Genomic DNA, 23,691 nt, shown 5'->3' on the forward strand with positions numbered 1-23,691 from the left:
TGGCTCTGTAATGGCCTTTAGAATATCTAGCCTGTGACAGGAGATATATGTGCTAAGCTAGGCTAACACGCCCTGGAGCTACAGTATGTCTGCACTAGACGCACATTGAACGATGACGTTGATATTTTTCCGCTCCAGTGGCGGTTCTAGACCTCAAATGGAGGGGCCAGGCTTGGGCCACATGCGATTTTAGGGGTACCAAATATGTGTGATGATATGTTTCTACAAAAGTCTAATCTCGCTTTGCCAGACCATCCACACACTGCAGAGCCGAGGAAGGTCTGGCTAGTCCACACAGCATTCCTGGATGGGAGAAAAACATGATCTGGTTTATTGGCATTTCTTTAAACCAATCACAATCGCCTTGGCTGGTGCTAAGCACCGGGAAAAGCCGTGGTGCCTCTGCTAAATAGCCTCACGAAGGAACTTGTTTTGGTGGAACATGTCATGTCAAATGTAGTTTTAGTCGTGCAACAGAATACTCCGATTGGACAGATAGTCTAGCTAGCTGTCTGGATTTACCCTGCAGAGATCTGAGGAGCAGTTAACCATAGTCCTCACAAATCCACCGGAGGTTAGAACGCCAACACAAAGGAAGCCCAAGGCAACGGATATCGGCCTAAATGAGTGAAATCTGGCAGAATTTCCGTCGGCAACTGAGTAATCCCGGAAGTGGAACGTCATGGATATAGACTAACAAAAGACTAACGATACACATATAACAATAATCACAAGAATACTCATTCAGTGTTAAGCATTTTATCCATCACTGCAGAATATCCCCTCTTTGGGGATATAGGTGGGGTAAAAAATGTATGAAAATATTTGCCACAGTTAGGGGGGCCAGAGGGGGGTCGAGACTTAATAATACAGGGGCACTGGCCACCCCCCCAACAGAATCCCAACTTTTCCGGTTTCCCAAAACATTGGACTGTCCCTTTAAATGGGACAGATTTCTACCATTCTAAAGCGTGTGCCAAAAGCTTTTTGGTGTGACGGGGTATTTACATTACATTTACATTACATCCTTTTCATAAGGGCATCAGTGGACTTAATAGAGATTAATAAGAAGAGTCATCTCGAGGGAGGCGGCAAGTGTCAATATGCATATGATCAATATTTGATGCTGAGGGACAAAACCCCCCCCCAAAAACCGATGAGGGACAATAGATAAACATGGCTCTCAGACGAATCCAGTTGGCAGAAATCAGTTCAATCTGACATATACTAGCTGGAAATGAAACACTGATGTAAATAAAAATATGTTTCCTAGGAAGAGTTTAGTGTTCAGGCTCACTTCATATTTTGCACAAACAGCCACAGTATCTCTGACAAATCCCCCCCCACCTGTGTGAAAACATGTAATTCTCTTTCTTCCTTGTGTCGTGTCCAGCCGTGTGACTCATGTTCGTCATGTTTACGCTGCGGCGGTACATCGCCTAGCCGTGATGACGAGGGATTTGCTGTAAGCCACAGCTGAACACCCTATATCCACCCTGCTGGCACGGCATCACTGTTTTCATTCCATATGATAGGAGTCACACCACATTCCTGTTACAACTTCTCTGCGGCACATAAAAAATCTCCTCTCGGAAACCGCAGAGCCATGTGTTTTGAATTTTCCCTCTGTTTGTTCCATTTACAGCATCTCTCTCCACTTTTTCTCTCTCTCACACACACACACACACACACACACACACACACACACACACACTGATCCCTCGCTCTCTCTCGTTCTCTCTTTTCATGTTGATAGGCCCATTTAGACCTCATGAAAGCATTCCATTTAGGTGCATTTGAGGTTACGGTTGTCACTGACAACCAGCTGTCAAAGAGTGGCAGCCTCTATCAGTGTTGGGGGTTTCCAGAGGAGCTTACAAACACACAGAGCCGCTATTGATGGAGCCCCGTTTTATGGACTCAGACCCACCAAAGGCAATGGCGTGTGACAAAGACAGCGAGGGGAGTTGGTAGTTTGGTTCTTTGACCCATACAGAGGAGTAATCATCTGATAATTAATCTTGTTTGATTCTATTGTAATGCATAGTTTAGATGAATAAATATGTTGAGATAAGTTAGATGGTTTCACCAGCAAAAAGTAATATGATTAAGAGGAAAACAAAAATGGAAATGTTACAAACAACTTACTGTACCAAGTAGAATTCCTCCGTATGTCCGTCCCCTTCCTCTGTCTCTGTGTTGGCGTTCTAACCTCCGGTGGATTTGTGAGGACTATGGTTAACTGCTCCTCAGATCTCTGCAGGGTAAATCCAGACAGCTAGCTAGACTATCTGTCCAATCAGAGTTTTCTGTTGCACGACTAAAACTACTTTTGAACGTACACATGTTCCACCAAAACAAGTTCCTTCCCGAGACTATAGAGAGCCGAAGTCACGCCCCTTCTACTTCCGGTCCATGGGACCTTAATTCGGAAAAAATATGAACGAGAGTCAATGGAGAGATAATAATTATTTTTTAATCCCGTTTGAATTGAGCCATGGATTATAAATATGTTCGTCAATTTAAAACATTATTTTTCAACCGAAGAAAGTCTCCGTTTATTGTTAAACTGTTGAAGTATAAGGCTGTGAAAATACGTCATTAGAAAGACTACACACTTCAATGTCTCATGGCTGACGTCTCGCTGAAGCTACGATGTCTGTGTGTATCGTACCGGGGATGTAACGTTACTCTAATGAGCAGAGGATCTCACTTGTTCTTTTGCTTCTCTGTTGAGAACACTTGACTGGATAAAACCCAGCAGGTAAGATAACGTTACATGTGTTGTAGAACAGAGCTAAGCTAGCTAGCTAGCGAGCAAGTTGAGCATCAAGCTAGGTGACGTAAATTGTGTGAGATGGGAGATGTAGTTCACTGAGCGGTTTCACACTAAACTAAGTGGTCATATGACAAATCTACGGCTAACTGAGACTTTCTTCGGTTGAAATATTCTCTTTTAAATTGACGAACATCATATTTGTAATCCATGGCTCAATTCAAACGGGATCAAAAAATAATATGCCTCTCCCTGTTCACTAGCGTTAATATATTTCCGAATTAAGGTCCCATGAGGTCCACCGAAAGGGGCATGACTTCGGCTCTCTATTTAGCAGAGGCACCGTGGCTTGTCCGGTGCTTAGCGCCGCCCAAGACGATTGTGATTGGTTTAAAGAAGTACCAATAAATCAGAGCACGTTTTTCTCCCATCCCGGAATGCTCTGTGCACTAGCCAGACCGTCCTCTGAAGTGCTGTGGAGGAAGGTCTAGCAACGTGAGACTACTCGGGTCATTTCTCCTGACTGTTTTGTATCATTTGCTGTGGTGCGAGATGTAGGTGCTGAGAAGACTACTACTTAAGTAGCGACTAGTCCTTGTGCTCGTCCACTATAGTCTCAACAGGGCTGATCGAAATATTTTCCTCCTCATCCACACTTCTCTCCCAATAGTTTAAAGACACAAGGCATTGTTTTTGAACTATTAATTTTACCTCTGCTTACTATCTTGCCATCACATCTAATCATGGATGTAAGCACACTCAGTTGTAACTAAGTAGCAAGCTGATATCGAAACAAAAAATATAACACTTAAAAAAACAGTTATTTTGAATTACTTTTAAATGATCATAGTTTAAATATTATTATTAGAAATGTTAGAGTATTTCTAGAGTATTATGTTTTTAAAATAAAAAATATATCAGAGATTCCATCCGCGTACCACTAGAGGGAGCTTGCGTACCACCAGTGGTTCTTGTACCACAGTTTGAGAACCAGTGCTCTAAAACAGGGGTCAGCTATATAACAGAATTGTATGACCCAGACCAAAATGACCACCAGCAGGCCTCATTGTGTAGCAGAGATTACTAGCCTGGCACAGCCATCCACACTACTATATCCACACTACTATATCCCCACTATTATATCAACACTACTATATCCACACTACTATATCCCCACTACTATATCAACACTACTATATCAACACTTGATTCCTGGCATATATTTGTTTATCTTTACTAGTGGTTTTCAAAAGTAGTAATCGAGTCTTAAAACTTTGTTTAAATTTGAAATACCACAGATATTTCATTTATTTATTTTCTAATAAAAATAACATCAAAGCTGTCAAGGTAAGAAACATCTGCCTAGTTGAGGTGATTGACACTGGCAAAGGTGAGGGAAAAATTATAAATTATAGGTAGGCCTGTTGATATTAAATAATAATAATAATAATAATAATAATAATAATAATAATAATAATAATTGTGTGCAGCACTTAATAAAGGTCAAATAAATAGGCCTATAAATTAAATTAATTAATTAATTAATTAAAAAAACATTGAAATTACACATGAGTAATAGAACATTTAACATGAGTAATAGAACAACTAGCCAGCTCTTATGCCTATCCAGGTAAGCATGTTCAGTAAACAGTTTTTTAGGTCAAGGTGAAAATGAAATGAGCAGTAGGCTCAAAACTAAAGCACAACAAAAATACAGAATAATGGTAATCAAAATCAGTAGTATATGTAGGTGAGCTGGATTTGTACTTGATGAATTGTGCTATCTTTGGGATGGGGTCAGCAACAGCAGTCTCCTCTCCTCACTTCAGGGTGCCTTCTGGAGCCCTGGCATGATGGAGGGATGACAGATTGAACACAAGAAGCACCATATTCAGTAAATGGCAAGACATGCTGCTGTCTGCTTTTCTCTGTGACATCATTTTACAAAATATGTAGCAAAAACACTGATTATTACACCGATTATTACCGAAGCCAGGCTGAACACTCACTCATTCCAGACAACAGCTAGCAGCTAACAGGGTAGGTGAATTTAAACAATGTCTGAGTAGAAAATGCATCTTGTTGTCATGTAAGGGCCCTGTTCATGTTGCACAGACATTTTAATTGCATTTTTTGTGTCTGTTAAGAGGCACAAAGGCACTCTTTATTTATCTTATGCCCCCAAAACTGCCGTTTTAGCTGAGTGGGAGCTCTGGGCATTAGCTGCAGCAGCTCCGTGTCGGCTCGTTTTTTTAAGGATATCACAATTCTGCAACTCTGCTAGTTCAAACTGAAGAGAGGGAAGGGCATCATTTATGTCGGCAGCAAAGGGGTTCTGGAACACGCGTATTCCTTTACCGTTGACATGAAGCTCACGGAACCGCGCACTGAACTCTCCCTGCAGCATTTCCAGTGCATCCTTGCACTTTTCGACTGGGAACGGGACAGCTGGGTTCTCAGCGCAGTAGCTTTGGGTGGCAGGGAGATGCGGGAAGTCCAGCTTTTGGACCTGTCTCACAAGCAGCACTAGTTTAACCTCGAACGCTTTGATGTGGGAATGCATGTCACTGATTAGCTTCGCTTTGCCTTGGAGCTGCACATTAAGTTGGTTCAACATTTCAGTCACATCAGTTAAAAACGCAATGTCCCATTTCCATTCTGGCTCGGTCAGCTCTCGTACCGTTTCACCTTTAGACTGCAGGAAGGTGTTGATTTCGGGTAGCAGGTCATAGAAACGGCGCAACACTCTGCCTCGGCTTAACCAGCGTACTTCTGTGTAGTACAGCACATCCACGTAGGCAGACTCAAGCTCTGAGAGAAAGGCCTGGAACTGTCTGTGTTTCAGCCCATGTTTTCGGATGTAGTTGACACAGTGCACAACCACATTCATGACAGACGCCCACTTCAAAACTTTGCAGCATAGTGCTTGCTGGTGAATCAGACAGTGGACTTGTAGTGGCGGGGTGAGACCTCGTTCCTCAAATTCGCTGTTCAAGCGCCCTACTAGCCCCCTCGTTGTGCCAGCCATACTAGGTGCGCCATCCGTAGTGATGCTGGCCAATTTAGACCAGTGTAGATCCAACTCTTCCATTGTTTTGCACACTTGGACAAAAATATCCTCTCCTGTCGTAGTACCTTTGAGACTTTTTAGAGCTGCCAGTTCCTCAGACACTTCAAAGCTTGCACTAACTCCACGAATAAAAATGAGCAGTTGTGCTGTGTCCTGCACGTCATTGCTCTCATCCATGGCCAAAGCAAAAAAATTGAATTCTGACGCTTTCTTCTTCAGCTGGTCATACACGTTGTCCCCCAAATCTTCGATTCGCCTGGTCATAGTAGGTGCGGAGAGACTCACCGCGTTGGGCGCATCCTTCTTGTCGGGACACACCTCCTCGGCCACAGCAACCATGCATTCTTTAACAAAGTCCCCATCAGTAAACGGCTTTCCATGGGTGGCTAATAGGTGAGCTACCTTATAGCTAGCTCGGACAGCCTGGTTGACCTGAGTTTGGCGAAGGAATACATTCTGTTGTGCAGCCAGTCCGCCTTTCATCCTCCGAATTCTGTCTTCTCTTGCTCGCCCGCGCAGGCTAGTATACTCATTGCGGCGGGTTTTGTGGTGACGACGCAGATTATATTCTTTGAAAACCGCCACACTTTCTTTACATATAATACAAACTGCACGGTCCTTACACTGAACAAAGAAATAATTGTTGGTCCACTGTTCTTTGAAAACTCTGCACTCTCTATCAACTTTTCGTTTAACGCTAGTCATTTTGCTGTCCTGAACATTGACAGTTGCGTGCGACAACGCGCATGCGCTGTCTGACATTGCTTGATCTCGAGCATGTCGGGTGACGAAAATTCAGCAAATATTATAGTTCATTTTAAAACTAAATATCAATTTTTAAAAGAAAAAAGAAAAAAATACCAGATGCAGACATGTTATTATTTTCCAAAAAGCAATTTAAAAAAAAAATTGGCCATGAAGACTTTTGGGGTAGTGGGGGGCAGAGGGGCGGGGGGGGGCGGTCAAAGGGGCGTGGCGGGCCTGAGTCGGCCCGCGGGCCTTAGTTTGGTGACCCATGCCCTACATGGTGCCACAAAAATTACGATTCCAGTGAAATCGTTTCTTTATCAGAATTGTTTGGAGGATTTGGTTTCAAATCCGATCATCGGTTCCAAATTCAACGCATGCAAGTTTTGGTTTCCGTAGCGACCAGGCGCTTGTGTTGCAGCCATGGAGCCCAGTAAGTGGCGCTCTAGTGTGGCTTTGTTTTACATTGAAAAAGTCTGGTAAAACTACAGACCACCATTGGATCAAAATAAAACGTTCCTCATTTTTGTGAAATAAGCATCAACTCCGCCCTTGTCGCAAAGACGGACGTAACCGATGCGGACTATTTACCAAGAGGGACACTTGGGTAAAACCGCAGATTGTCCTCCACATGAGCGAGAAGAGACAAGTTGCACTTTCAATATGCGTTCGTGGAAGGGTTGTGGGGAAAGTGGGAGTTCCACCCAAAAAGGTGGGAGGATAAGCGCAAAGTGAACCTAATTATATATTCCGTGGTATTTACAAAGACTGTCAGTAAGACAGCCTCTTAAAGCAGGTCTAAACCAGCCGCAGTCGAGTTTCCTCGTAGACCTTTATGCCGCTGGTGAAATGGCAACAGTAATTTGAGCAAGACGAAGACATAGGCGAGGCTGAAAATATTTTTAACACAAGAATTACACTTTGTCAGTGAACACAACATCATTTATCGTTACAGATCGAGCAGCCATGCAATATTAGAGTTACTGGAAGAAATCAAAGATGACATTGAATCTCCCACTCAGCGTTCACATCCCATTCCAGCAGTTGTTAAACTCCTCGCTACATTACAAATATATCGGCATCAGGATCATTTCAAACAGTCCTAGCATCAGCAGTGGGAATATCGCAGTCTGCACTCAGCCGTATCATAGCACAAGTACCGCTTCACTACAGCGCAATCTACGGTATAGTGGGCGGAGAAAGACGCTGATGCCTGATGGGTATCAGGGTTGATAAATACTACGCAAAATGTGGAAGCATAGCATGCGCTATTACCGAACTCGCATAAACGCAGCGCAAACTGCGCTAGTGTTAGTAAATCAGGCCCTAAGAAGGCTCGACACAACATGAAACTTTGCTCCAAGTATCAAGCATTGAGAACATTGTTTGTGTACCAAGAGTTTACTAAAAAGAAAGGTTTTGAACAACTCACTTTAGCAGTTGTTGTTTACGCTATCCGTCATCTTGCCAGTCAAAAAGTGTCGATCTCCGAATGCGAATGAATGGACTCAATAGGAGGGAATTCTATATTTTGTCATTCTTATATGAGGCTCCTTTTTCAACTACAAGGTCAATATTGTTTTTCACTAACGACAAAACAACCAATTATCCGAGCATTTATATGGATATATGGAACTAAGCTTTAGGAGCTTTCCGTCTTTATTCTCCTCCCGGTTACGTTGCATTCGGAGATCGTCACTTTTTGACAGGCTAGATGGACGGCGACCGGAAAAACCAACAGCGAGTTGTTCAAAAGCTTTCTTTTTAGTAAACTCTGTGTACACAACCACTGTTCTCAATGCTGGACTTCATGTGTAGAGCCCCTGGTGATACTTGGAGCAAAGTCTCATGTTGTGTTGAGCCTTCTTAAAAATAGTGATTTTGATGCTATCATAAAAGTGCCCCTAGCTCTCCCATTCAAAAGGCCATTTGACTGAAAACAAGAATACGGTAAATCTTAAAAGCGGCGTTTCCGTCCTAAATATGTTTTTTAACGAAAGTTTGACTCGGGTACATTCACAAAAAGACCCTAGGTTGCATTTTGGTGAGAGTTACACTTTAAGCTTAACTGTATCTGTGGATGGCTCCCATAGTGGCTACCTCACCTATAGGCCAGTTACCGTATCATCAATGTTGATGAAGAGGTTGTGGTTATTGTTGTTTTTTTGGGGGTTTTTTTTACGATAAGGCTGATTTATCTTTGCTAATAATATGTTGGAATCATATACTGTATATTTTCAGACATTTTAATTTTGGGGGGGAAAACAAATTCAAAAAAGTATTAAACAATAATGTGGCCCTAAAGTCAAAACTAAAATAAAACCTAATTAAAAATTCTAAACTACTGTAACATTGGTCCCATCACAGAGTTAACAATTAACATTTGCCTTTATACAAACTGCCATCACAATCTTCCCCTAACCAGACCTTAACCGTAGTTGATTTGCCACAGCCACAATCCTCTCCTTATCTTTAATATACCAATGCTGCCTTGTGCAGATATAATACAAAGCAAGATTTTTTTTTAAATGTGGCATTAGACATAAAAACCAAATCAAACTAAAAATGTCAGTGTTCTGCAGAATCATCCAACATCTAGTTTTGTTTAATAAAAACGTACATATCGCTGGTATTGTACAAGCTAAAACAATGTATTTTTGACTCCATGTGTTTAAATTGGATCACTTTAGGCAAACAAAATGATGAACAAATAAAGGCATTAGCATTTCTTCCCCAAAAGTGTATCTCTAAGTGTGGAGGAGGCTTTGAAACAGCATGTACACCTTACAGAACGTATAAATAAAGTAAACTGAACAAATCAAATACAAAAAAGGAAAAAAAAGAAAATATCCATTTCTTTTGGGTGGTAAAACTCTGCGATGAAGCATTAATAACTTACATATATTTACTTAGCAATGTGCAACTGTACATGGTGTTATGGATTTCATTTGAAAATACATAAATGCTGACCAAAGTTCATTATGAATTAAAAATACTACAAATCAAGGCTGTATCCCAGGTTGCCGTCGGCAGCCTCATTAATCCAAACTACATAGAAACACCATGCGTGGCCTTCACAGGGATTTACAAATGAAAAGTATAGGTTTTTGCCTTTGGAGTTTAAAAAAAAAGGCAGACGGAATTTCAAATATTAAAAGTGACGTATTTCTTTGAAGAGGCTTGTATTGATTTGAGGCACAATCTATCTATCTATCTATCTATCTATCTATCTATCTATCTATCTATCTATCTATCTATCTATTGCTAATTAGGTTATTGAATAACAAAAAGCTGGAAAATAAAGTTAACATTTATCTTTAATCCGTGATAATTGAATTCTAACTCATGATGATTGTCACTTGTGAAAAAATTGTTTAAAAAAATTCATGCTGCAACTAAGGTTTATTTCATTGTCAATTTATCTGTGAATTATTTTCTCGATTAATCGGCTAGTTGTTTGGTCTATACCATGTCACAAAACGGTGAAAAACATGGATCCGTGTTTTAAACACACACACACACAAACACACACACACCCTCCTCCTGCTTTTGGAAACCTGTTCTGGAGGGAGTGACTTGATCCAGGCGGCGTCCAATTATATGGAAGCAGCACTTCTCCCACTTTATTCCAGGCTACAGTTAAGTGGCTTCAAGCCTTCAGAGACGCACAGGGTTGTAGTATAAAGGCAGAGCAATAGGCAGAGACGCGGTACCCATGTGACATGTGAACGGAAAGCCAAAGACAAAGGTAGAAATATCTCCTACACCAAGTGAGGCGTCTGGCGGCGTGCAGAAGACACACACACACACACACACACACTCACACACAGAGAGAGGATGCTCCAAATCAAATCCATGAGGGCTTCTTTTTTTTATCGTCTGGAAATCCACGGCTTCATATAAATGATTCATGAGAGCCTGTTTCTATTTCTAAGGGAGTAATTGCGCTCGCGGTGAGTTTCAGCTGAAGCCGGCCACCAACCAGTCTGCAGGAGGACGGCTGTAAAGCTGGGGAGCAGAGCCGCCAGGAAATGATAAAAGTCAGATGATTTTTGGGGGAGTTTGAGAAGCGTTCCTGTTAACCTGCACTGTCTGGACCTCATCTGTCAAAGGGATCAACTGTTGCTTTAGACGTAGCGAGCACACACACACACACACACACACACACACACACACACAGAGACATTCTCCAAGTAGGTCTGGCTCTCATCATGGGTGTTTGACCGCCACTTTGGTCCTGCATGCAGCCAACAAACACAGCCGGTGTTGTGCCATTAACATGGAAGAGAGACTGATCCTGCTGCTGATGCCTCGGATACACCTTCATCTGTTGTGATGGGATGCCACATTGTTGCTCTGAGGAGAATGATAATATCCCACACCGCTGCCGGCTCTTCCAATACTACACCGTGTGTGTGTGAAACAAGACACATTTCATCTTTCTGCTTTTCTTTTTTCTTTGTATAAAGGGAGCAGTTTGGGCATTTGAACTCACTGGCAGACGTCAACATTACCAGGCTTTTTTTTTTGTTATAGGCTAGTGACCTTGCCCGATTTTGGACTATCTATTGAGCGGGAGATCACCATGCTGATGATGATGAAGAACGGCGGCGGCGGCGGCATGGATGCGCATCAGGTTGACATCGATTCGGAATTTGAGCCTCACAGTCGCTCGCGGTCGTGCACCTGGCCGCTGCCGTGTCCGGAGGATTTCCCCGGGGGGGGAGAGGAGGCGAGCCGAGCGGGTCTGGCTCTGGCGTCGATCAAAGTGGAGCAGTACAACGTGTCCGCGTGCCGGGCCGAGAGAAAAGGCGGCGCGCCGGCGGAGATCAAGCACCCGGCCGGCGCCCCGGCCCCGGTCGCGGCCGCTCCTGCCTGCATGTCCGGGGCTGCGCTCGATGTGGCCGGCCAGCTGCGCAAAGCCAAGTCCTCCCGGCGAAACGCGTGGGGGAACCTGTCTTATGCAGACCTCATTACCCGTGCCATCGAGAGCACCCCGGACAAGAGACTCACCCTGTCCCAAATCTATGACTGGATGGTTCGCTTTGTCCCTTATTTCAAGGATAAAGGCGACAGCAACAGTTCAGCCGGATGGAAGGTAGGCCACATGAGAGAATGTTTTGACACCACATGGTGGTTGGTTTAAGTGGAAGAAGCTGCTCTATATTTAGCCGTAGTGTATGTGTGTGTGTGTGTGTGTGTGTGTGTGTGTGTCTGCAGCAGAAGTCTTTCGTGAATATTTGAAAGCCACATAATTGACCCCTGGTTCCAGCGATTTATGTCAGTGGCGTGTCCCCGTGTCACTCCGCGCTACAGTGTGTGGAGAGGGGCGGTGAGCGTGGCTGGATGAGGGTTCACTGGGTTCATCGTGTTTAGGGATTGCAGACTGTGTGTTTGCATATAGGAGAAGGCACACGGAGCCGAACTCCCACTCTCCACGGTTCCCTTTTGGATAGGTTGGATAAATAGAGCTATTATGCGCTGTGACGCATTGGCAAAGTGTCTGCTTTCAATCCTATTTTTCCTCTGCGTTATCGGGTCAAACCGGGGACAAAGTGAGCCTCCGGTCCGATTTGCAGCTCCTCAAGTGGAGCGTCACCACATGCCGCCGGTTGGGTGCTCGGGATAAACCTTTTGGAGCCTCCCCGCCCCCCTGCTATCCAGTGCGCGCACGTCAAATTACGCACAGGCTGTGCGAAAGCATGGCACAAGGCGAGGGGATTTAAAAGGACAATAACAAGAGATGATGACATGGGGTGTCACAGCAAACAGATGTAACTACAGATTATCCCTTAAATTCAAATGAATATGAGGTTAATCTAATAGATTGGTTGCTGTAATCTACTTAAATTCACCACCCATTCTGTGCGCGGATTAATGGTCTTTTGTTTCCAAGCCCTATGCTGTAGCTTCCCCCTTAATATTATTCTTTATGCTTCTCAAAGTTTTGCTTCTGCAGGCCACTTTTCTGAAATGTTCAGCCATTTCAAAGCAGACTGAAAAACGTCTTAATCAGATCTACTGCTAAAAAAATGTGGTTCAATAAATCCAAAATAATTGTGTTCCTATATAAGGTAAATATGGGCAATAATCCAGACTGTTTAAACTGGGAATTCATATGTAGGTCATATATATATAACAGAAGTAAATACTATTTGAATCAGATTTTTTTTGTTAAAGGAGACGGAAAAAAAAAAAAAAACAATATATTTGACAATCTGATTTCCTGATTTCCACGGGTTTCATGGTCTTTTGGTGTAGTGGGGGTTTCATCAAAGGGCTACAATGGTCAACATTTCAATGAGTGGGAATTTCTAAAATGCTGGATACACACAGTTTACTCTGACAGAACAGGGGACAGGGGACCAGGCCTCAGTAACTCCCTTCTTGTTAAATTTGACAGCAGGATTTAATATTTACAGGCATTGTTTCATCTAGGAGCTTAAAAAGAGATACATCGTTCAACATCATAATAATCTATTTATTGTATTTATTTAATTTATGAGGACAACACACATTAATCTACATTTCTTTAAATGTTAGCCAGCCAGCTAATTTTCAACTGCACTGCTTTGGCGGGGTGTTTTGGGACCAGAGCGCCATGCAAACATGTTTAAAGGGTCCCTCCAGTGATTTAGTACTTTACTTCTATAATTTTGGAAAGCTCATTAAATAGACACATTGAAGAACAAATGGTCAAATTTAAACTTAAAGCAGCAGAGGCTAAGATATCCTGACTTTTAGTCTTATGCATCAAGCGGCAAAAACCCTGCATCCTTCAATACCCATAATGCAATCATTTTATTAGACCTTCCCTGACGACTTATTTCAAACCAACAGCTCCAGTTTATAATACAGGCTTTCCGTTAAAACTTTTAAGCCTTGAGCCCAAGACGAGTTAACCGTGACTGTGACATCACCAGGGTTATTCTTTCGACTTTAAAGCTTCCTCAAGAGCCACACGAGACAATATACTAGTTTCCCAGGCTGAGTAGTAGTATAACTTGTGACGAGTAAACTGAGCATCATGTAAAATCAGTTGGGTGCCCCTTTAATGGGTAGTTTAGTTTTTTGTCAACCTGGACCCTATTTTCCCAGGCATTGTTGTCTAAGTGACTGATGTGAACAAAAATCTTGAAATTGGTCCAGTACTGAGCGAGAACGCTGTAACCGGTAGCCGCGAATCAGGCTGCAATGTAACCCTAAAGGGCAAATGCGCACCGTAAATTTGGTCCACTAAAAGTTCTGTTGTTGCCGCTGACAGGCTCAGATTATTATTCTAAGTGTCTGACAACATTATGGAAATGATCCCTACAGAGATAGACCTTTTAGTTAAAGAGTAAGATCCTTTTGGTTTAACCAAAAACAGCTCCGAAATTGCCATCACCAAACCCACCAGACTCCATGTAAATAATCAGGACTTTTAGCGTGTATAGAGGCAGTATATTTCCAATATGTAAATTGGTAAATGATGTGTTTATTTCAACTAAACCAAAGTGGTGATTGTTGGAACAGTGGAAAGATGAACCAAGATGGCTTTTAGTTTTATTTAGTTTCTGTCCACTTTGAATGAAGTGTGTTTTACGATGATAAAAGTCCTGATTATTTACATGGAGTCTGGTAGAGTTTGGCGATAGTGATTTCAGGGCTGTTTCATGTTAAACAAAAATGATTTTACTCTTCAACAAAAAGGTCTTTCTCTGTAGGGATCCTTTCCATAATGTTGTCCAAACACTTGGAATAATAATCTGAGCCTGTCAGCGGCAAAACGAGAACTTTTAGTGGACGTAAATTGAAGGTGCACAGTTGCCCATTAACGTTACATTGTAGCTTCTTTCACTGCATTGGTCTCGCTTAATACTGGACCTATTTTAAGGATTGTTGTTCCCATCAGTCACTTAGACACAAAAACATAGTAAAACAGGGTCCAGGTTGAAAAAAAGTTATCTAAGATTCTGTTAATTCTTTTGAAGTTGTGCTTTACTTTCCTGTGTGTTTCGCTTTTCTGACACAGCCTGGCGATAGAGATACAGAGGAGGGGAAACGCAAGTTGCAGTGGGATCAACAGACATTTCAAACCACCTGTGTGTTTGACATCGCTTTTATCCAAAATCCTTTTTCTACTTCTCCTTCCATGTTATCATATCCTTATAGCATTTTATGATAAGTGGCTTTGTCTCCCGTCTGTTTGTCCCTCTCACACACAAGGTTTCTCCAATGCTTTCCCCTTCCCTGCCATCTCTTGGCTCCATACCAACCACCAATTGAGCAGTATTAAGACGCAGATTAATCTCAATAAAATCACCATTTGATTTAGGTCTGAACACAGCGGCAACAACCCCTGTCCAATCTTTATGGTATGGTTTTTTTAAAAATTGGATTTAAAGCTGAGCTTAATTCCCAGGGGCCTTGTTCGTGCTGCCCAGAGATGCCCAGCTTGATACCTGCTCCCGTTTCAGCTTTGCGTGGACGTTTTGATTGGCTGGTCTGGCAAGGAAGCCTATTGGTGGAGAGATTGAGGCTCCAAGTCGAAGTGAAAAACAACTTGATTCAATCATAATAACACCACAAAACAGAGCATAAAAAAGGAGAGAGAGGAGGGACAAACACATGCACGCACATGTTGGACTGTAACAGTTGGCACTGATTTTAATGAGATTTGAAGCACGGAGGCACACACACACACACACACACACACACACACACACACACACACACACACACACACACACACACACACACACACACACACACACGTGAATAATATGTTTACACCCTTACATTCCTGTGTGTGATTCTGCTTAGATTGAACATTACTGATGTGGAGGTGTGTGTGTGTGTGTGTGTGTGTGTGTGTGTGTGTGTGTGTGTGTGTGTGTGTGTGTGTGTGTGTGTGTGTGTGTGTGTGTGTGGGGTGGGGGGTATATGGATGGATGGTTGGATGGATGGGATGAGTGGGAGGGAAATAAGATCCAGTCAGAGTCTTGCTATTAAAAGCAGTCTTTAAGAGCTGTTGTGTAATGCTGTCTGAGAGCTGCTGCTCAATTCAGCCGCTGGGCTCTTTGTCTTCATCTGGGCCAGCAGCTTCTGCTGCCTCTTAATACCAAGCACGCACGCACGCACGCACGCACGCACGCACGCACGCACGCACGCACGCACGCACGCAGGCAGGCAGGCAGGCAGGCAGGCAGGCAGGCAGGCAGGCAGGCAGGCAGGCAGGCAGGCAGGCAGGCAGTTGAGGTGTCACACACTTGTTTAACTGTCAATCACTAAGGCTACAGAGGTGGACTTCTTTCACACACTCACACACCTCTTGTGTCCAGCGTATGGATTTCTACGATTGTGGACACACACACACACACACACACACACACACACACACAATGATGACTATGTATGGATTTCTGTGACTGTGGTTCAGTAATTGCGGTCAAGTGTTTGGGCCATGTTTGCTGTTGTATCTGAGGTGGGAGGCTGTGTTTGGTCGTATGAAGTGAGTTCAGTTCTGTAGGTGGTCATGGCGGCGCTGGTGGTGGTGATGCGGGGGTATGCGCTCTCACACACACACACACACACACACACACACACACACACACACACACACACACACACACAAACACACATTGTTATGTTCATTTCACAAGTGTCTGTGCGTGGGAATGGATGTGCTGTGGCCTGTCTGCAGGCTGTACTGTACTCCGACTCAGCAGCAGCAGCAGCAGGTAGGAGCTCCCTGACTCTACCTGGAGGCTCTAAGCTGCATGTTAAAGGAACATTGTGGGTGTATGAGTGTTATAATCAGACGGTGATATAATGAGCACGCGGCAAACAAGCATACTTATACAAAAAAGCATTAATTTAGCTTATTTTGTTGGTAATGTGTAATAAAGTGACTGTATTTTACTAACTTCAAAAAGTGGATTTAGTGTAAAGTTACTTTATAACTTATACTGTAACAATTTGGTCCTTTTTACAGTATTTTTTACCCGCTGAGAGTTTTCTTGTTTTTGAACACCTGAGAGACTGCCGCAAACATACATTAGCATTACTTTCAGTATCTAAATTTGTATTAGGAAAGTCATTTTTTATAATTTTTTCAGGCTAGGTAATTGCTTGTTAACACCATTCTGGGAAGCATTTAGATCACTTTAACGCTCCACACGTGCTTCTGTCAGAATGATGCATGTTCCCTGCATGTGTATATAGTAGAGCTCTGCTATATATTCTACCTGACCTGAACCCTACGGGTCCTGACATTGTTTTACGCCCGGTTTGGGTTTATTTCTACTGTAATTAATCAAGAAAATTCTCTCTTTCTCTCTCTGACTGTGCCAATCTGCTGCATCCATGCGTGCCATGTGTTGCAAGTAGATTCAAAATGCCCAGCTGGGAAGACAAAAAGAGACACGTAACATGTCCTAAATCACTCCGTCCTTCACTAGTTAACGCTATAATGAGCAGTAAATTGCAATTTTCAACGCTCATGGTCATTGTCACTGACAGCTGTAGAGTCGCAAGAATGTGACTCATTGCATTGTGTGATTGTAAGCAGAAAGTGGCAGAAATGCAACGGACCCATCTTTTTCAGATTTTTTTTCGAGATTCAAATAAAATGGTGGAACTAAGTTGGAAAAATGTGATGTCGAATAGATGATATTTTTTTTCCCCACAACTTTAACTTTGATTTGGTCATGAATATTTAATTTAATGCTAGAAAAACGTGAGATTTGGAACCAAGCTTTCTGGGGCTTTAAGGCCCAGCCAGGCGAATAACACACACCAAAATGGTTGCAGGACCTTAGTTCTTTTGACATTTTTAAATCACAAATTTCTGAAAAGAAGACAATAAATCCCTCTAAAATAATTGTTGGGTGTGAAAATCTATTTTCTAAGGTATGTAGGATATACAGTATATGCAGGGAAATACTGTTTTAATTTTATCTGACTTAATCTGATTTATGTCAGCCCTACTGCTGGTCCGACTGACTGTAAATTGGTTTACCTTCTCCTACTGTTTATCCCTGATTACTGAGAGCATCAGTGGATATTTACCTCTAATACTCTTCTAATCTGCTTGTAATGCATCACAATGCACTTCACGTAAAGTATTACCGCCCACACTGACGGCCATCGCCTACTTCTGCTGAGATTCCACTCGCAGGAGATGGAAAAGAAGGAGAATAAGGTGCACAGCGAGAGAGAGAAAAAGTGAAAGGCAGGGATACATTTTGAGGAACAAGGTAGTATTTGTCCAGCCAATAAAAACCTTTTTTTTTATTTGATTCAGAATTGAGTGGGAGACGGAGAGAGGCGAAAAGAGAAAAGATGCGAGCGCGAGAGTGGCGGTGCAGGCCCCTGCTGCTGCGCGCATTGATAGCAGCCTTAATGCGTGCGATGCTTCAGCGCCAGCCGAGACAGAGGGGAATTTGGTTGGAGATGGTGGAACAGGCTTAGAGGGTTCCCTGTGCCAGCCGGGCCTGGCGCTGGCTCAACGGAGAGCCCTCTGCACTGCTACACAGTTATTGTTATTATCACAAAGGCGCAGGAGAAGGAGAGGCATCTCTCGAGTTGGCGGGCTTGGCGCTGGGTTAACCGGGGGCGGGGAATGGGAAGAGGAATTTGGAAAGGCAAAAGGGGGGTTGGTTGTTGAATCTGAGACTATGGGTAAAAGTCTCATCTGATCGGTCCTGTGAATGGAGAGAAAACAGTTGGGGAGAGTCGCTGAGGGCTTGAATGGAAAAGGAAGCCATGCTGAGACGGACAGATTTTGATCTGAGAGGATCAGCTGCCTTGTCAGTGGATGCGGAGCAACTGAAAGGCCTTTGAATAGAACGTGGGCAGATATCACTTCAATCTGGAGAAGGGCTGGGATGTAAACAAGGGATGCACCGGGAGTGGAGGCGGGGTGTTTCACTGCTTAAATGAGTCATAGTGGTTGGGATACAACTGATATATTCTCGCCCTCCGCCCTTCACACTTCAATCAATTGGAATAAATCAGCTGGAATAAAAACAGTGAGAAACACTCTACACACAGATATTCCAAAGTGGAAGTCCAGACACACAGCAGTCAGTCAGGAAGGCGGATCTTGGGAATCATGCCTGGTGGTGTGTCGTAAAAAATAATATGTCGGCTCAGCACACGTTGTCTCCCAGACCTCAGGGCTCTGGTGTCTGGCTCGGACGATGCACAGAGCGGTAAAAAACATTCAGTCCTCACAGGTCAGCTTTGTAATGCTGTCACACTGCTAATCAGGCCTTAAATGTTTGCTTCGTTTCTACAAATCACATACACTTTAGCATCCCAACTAACCATCTAGCCATTTGTTCCATTCATTTCTATATGCTTTGAAAAGCTATTAGCTGGACCTACTGTAGTTTGAGTTATGTAATCCATTAAAGTAGTTCCTTGAGTAATATTTCACTTGGTAGATTATCTCAAAGTGTCAAATCAAATTTCTTCATGTGCCTGGAAAAATACATCAAAAACATCAACACATCCTCATACCTGAACGACAGAATAGGTGGTTTGCCAAAGACTCCCAATCCGACAAATGTGACCTGTGGAGAGTACCAGCGACAGGCTCACGTTGTGAAACGGTCGTGGTTTTAAACCATAACCATAAAGATGGACTACGTGTCTTCACTTTCCCCCACTGTACAAAAGTGAAGCCAAAATATCCCAGTTAGGAGCGCTGCCATCTGGTAATTTTGGAGCAAGAGTCTGCACAGTTGAACAAACATCAACGTGATGGAAACTACCTAAAACGACAGGAATCTGACATCTTTGGGAGAATGTTATTTAACTTGTACTTTTTCTACTTTTATTTGGCCCATGTCCCATCCACTAACATGAAGGGGGCGGGATTTATGACCTATACTGCAGCCAGCCACCAGGGGGTGATCCAGATGTTTTGGCTTCACCTATACTGAAAAGTCTACTCATCAACCCTTGTTTTAAACACGTGGTTAACGTTGTGAATTAAAACCAAAATACTTGCTTAGGTTTTGGAAAAGCTCATGGTTTGGGTTAAAATAAGTTTGTTAAATAACTTAAAGGAGAAATCCAGCCCATATGTTTTCATGCTAATCAAATGTGACCAGTTTTAGCCCAAACCGCTACTTAGCTTATAATGCTAGTCGTCGGGGCATGAGGAAAGTAAAGGGAAATCTCTATTTCTATATGACTAACAAGGCTCAAAATAGCACACACTTCCACGGTAGCATAATGAGGGTCCCTAGAGGTAAACCAAAGCATTGAGAACTTTCTAAGTGTACAAAAGATGTGTAAAAAGATAGTTTAGAAAGACAATACCGCTCACGTATACATGTGGGCGCCATCTTGGGAAAGCATTCACGACCAGTCGAACGACGAACGCCATGCAACCAGTAACCAGTAACAAAGCACGGCGTTTGTCATTCGACTGGTCGTGACTTGCCTCATTATGCTACCGTGGAAGTGTGTGCTATTTTGAGCCTTGGTAGTGGTATAGAAATAGAGATTTCCCTTTACTTTCCTCGTACCCCGACGACTAGCATTATAAGATAATTAGTGATTTGCTCTAAAACTGGTCACATTCGATTAGATTCTTTAAGTTACTTACATAAGTGAAGTATGTTAAGTACTGTAAATGGCATTAGCCTACTTTACGTAAGTTAATCTACGTACCTAAGTTAAAATAAGTCAACGTTTACTTTTGGTTTCACATGAGACACAAACAGTGTTATGTGAAAGTCCAGCTCTTTATACTACGTCACCTGCATCCTCCTTTGCTCCCATCATTACTGCGGCCACTGGGGGTTGCCTAACAACAAACATAGATATGGGTCTTAAAAAGCATTTTTGCACAGACAACCTATATGGCCGTATTTTGGGGAGGATGTTCTGAAAAGACTGTATACTATGAGTTAGAAAATAGTCAGCAGAAATGTTTAGTATACATGATTCGATGTGATGTTACATTGCTCATCAGTATAGCGATAATATAAAAGCTGTGAGAAGGTTATCGCAAATCATTCTTCAAGTCTTCATGTTTCTGTTATTTAATTTCACAAACTGCGAGCAACAAAATAGAACACTAAAAACATTTGATTTTATTATTATTTTGAGATAACCTGGAAAGTTATATATCACACAGGGAATTACTTTTGAAATACAGTTATCCTAACAATCCCAATCCATCACTTCACAGCAGCATCAAACTGATTATTATCCCACCGGCATCACAGAAATAATGTAATCATGCATCTGAAATCGCACTACATTTTAATGTGATTAACGACACAGTTTCTTCATAAAGTATTCAACCCCGTAACTTTCTGCATATTGTACTCATTATACTATGCACCAATTTCAATAAATCATCATGCACTTGCAGTGTATTTATAATGGGCTTTTGATGCCTTATAATGCCTTATGAGCATCACTTCAAGTAAATTGTTGCCCTTATTTTCACTGCAAATGGGATTAGTTGTTGAGTTCCTGCACACGCTAAAATGGGGTTGATAGAGGTTTGTATAGATCTGAAGATTCTGTGTGTGTGTGTGTGTGTGTGTGTGTGTGTGTGTGTGTGTGTGCTCTTGTTGTTGTATTGCTAGGCCTGATGGGAGTCCAGGTCCGGGGGGTACAGCTCTAGTTAATAATTCAGATGAGGCTCATTATCAAGGCAGCGCAGATCTCTCTCTGATTCCACCTTAATTGCAGGCAGGATGTGCCTCTCAGACACTCTCAAAGTCACTCCCCCTCCTGTCTGCAGCCGTGCACACGCATGCACGCACGAATGCACGCACGCATACACGCGCGCACGCACACACACACACACACACACACACACACTTCCAGACCTCTGCTCTCCTCACTGAGATCAGGCCAGAGTCTTTGCGTGAGCAGGTGAAAAGACTTTGGAGATGAGTGGATAAATCCCGCTCAGAGCGTGTGACTATCACAGGAGTATCGACTCCAAGGCCAGGCATGTGCTCCTATTATGAGTCACTTACATTTTTAATCAGATCTTCACGAGGGTTTTCTCCCTTTTGGAGGGCTCAGCAAACTAAGATTGATGGGAGGTAATCAGTTGGAGGACAGCAGCTCTGTGATTAATGCTGCTGGAGAGTGAGCCTCGCCGCTCCATGCCGGATGACCCGGATCACGGCTTTTCAACCCCAAATTTTCCAGAGAGTTGAAGTGAGGAGGGCATGTAAGAACAAGAGAACCGCTGCTGCTTGACAAGTAGCATCAGACGTATGTGGCATTTAAATAATGGCCTGGTGTTTGGTTGTGAAGTTACCACTCAGAGATCTCTCTCACAGGTGATCGGAGCAGACAATCAAGATCACACGCAGTCACACAGAACAAATGTACAAGCAGAACAACGTGAAAGGAGACCTATTATGCTTTTCTGTATTTCCTGTCATATCTATAATGTTACAATATCCGTATATTCATGTTACATGAGCCAAAACCCTGTTTTTTCTACTCTTGGCTCAGTATGATGTCATACAGAGCTGGTTTTCTATATATGGTCATCCAGACAGGCACGCCACTGCAGTCAGTGTTACATACGTTACATACCATGCTACATGTAGCTACATGCTAACGCTGTTAGCATGTAAGGAAAGCTGTAATCTTGGTTGCAGATGTTGTTAATTTCTCTTGGATTTTGGGTGACATTCCTGCTGGAACATGACTGGTTGTGTAGTATTTTGTTTACCCTTTTATCGGCAATGTTGGCGAGTGCTGCTACACTCCATTACAATCCGTCGCTAACTACATGTAGCTACATGCTAACACCAGATGTTAATTTCTCCCAAATTTTGGCTCACATTCCTGCTGGAACATATCTGGTTGTGTAGTATTTGGTTTAGAAGCCTTTATTGGTGTTTTTTTCGTGGTAGAAAGTCTTGCTATATGCAATGGACTGTACAGAGGCAGCGACAGCGGAGCACAGATGCAGAGACTCCGGAGATATGGAAACGCTGACCAATCAGAGCAGACTTGGCTTTTTCGGGGCTTGAAGCGCTATCAGTGCTAAGATGCTGATGTTAAGCAGGTATAATGTTTACCTTCTTACTTTAGCGTGTTAGCATGCTAACATTTGCTATTTATCACTAAAGAAAAAGCACAGCTTAGGCAGATGGTAATCATGCTAGTGTAGCTGGTACATGGTCGTGAACCAAAGTTGGTCAAATTGAAATTTAGACCTGATAATTGCAATTTATCCTGAAGGGGACATGAATATTAACTCATCCTGTAGTTTTTGAGATATTTCACTCAAAGCCACAAATCAGCATGCTTATCCTCTGGGGACCATGAGTGTCAGTACAAAATGTTATGTTCATTTGGCAATAATTGTTGAGATATTTTAGTCTAGACCAAAGTGGTGGCCATAGAGTCATGCTGCTAGTATGGCTCAAAATACAATTGACATTTAACTTGAACCATTCCTTCTTTATTTCTGTCTCGATATAATAATAATAAATTGAATTTTTGGCTTTGAAAATACCCAGTGCTGACAGCTGTAATAAAATGTCCTACTTACACTACTTCATTTGCTATGTTTACATCGGATGATACGACTTAAAGCTTTGGTGTGGTAAATGTCTTCTGTTTACTCTTGGGAGACATTTCTATGAATGAAATTTGCCCACAAATGGAGTAGAATAGGACACCTTACATACTGTAGCTATTTAGGGGGCATTGATTATGCCAATGATCACATCTCTAATACCAGAAATGATAAGTTTGTGCAGTTAACAAAGTTAAGAAAAACTTATATGTGCAAACCTCACAGTGGTTTAGGATACATTACAAAGGCTTTTTTGCATGAGACCCAATGAGTCAATTCATAAAAGCAAAAAAAAAAAAAAATGTCTCTACAAAGTAGCATGTTAGATAAGACATTGGAGGGAAAAGTACAGCCAAAGATGCTAAAAAGGTTAAATGTTTCGAGGGAAATGAATGGTCGCAGTAGGTACAGAACAACAGGGCGTATTAGTAAAAAGCTGCTCTCCATCATTTTACCCAACCCGGTCTCACGGCAGTTCGTGTAAATGTCCACGTTATTCTTAATCTATTGATACGTGTTCACGGAGACGTTTTT

At 42.5% G+C, this 23,691-nt stretch overlaps 1 protein-coding gene across 1 annotated transcript in view; it reads left to right on the top strand.

The window, feature by feature from the left end:
* Positions 1 to 11,178: 11,178 nt before the first annotated feature.
* The window catches only part of foxo6b (forkhead box O6 b), a 49,294-nt gene continuing 36,781 nt past the window's right edge, over positions 11,179 to 23,691 (top strand). Inside the window, exon 1 of the mRNA XM_028596902.1 lies at positions 11,179 to 11,691. Within this exon, the coding sequence (XP_028452703.1) occupies positions 11,179 to 11,691 (513 nt within the window). The remainder of the gene's footprint in view (positions 11,692 to 23,691) is intronic.

Source organism: Perca flavescens, chromosome 14 (assembly GCF_004354835.1).
Source record: "Perca flavescens isolate YP-PL-M2 chromosome 14, PFLA_1.0, whole genome shotgun sequence".
Lineage (NCBI taxonomy): Eukaryota > Metazoa > Chordata > Actinopteri > Perciformes > Percidae > Perca > Perca flavescens.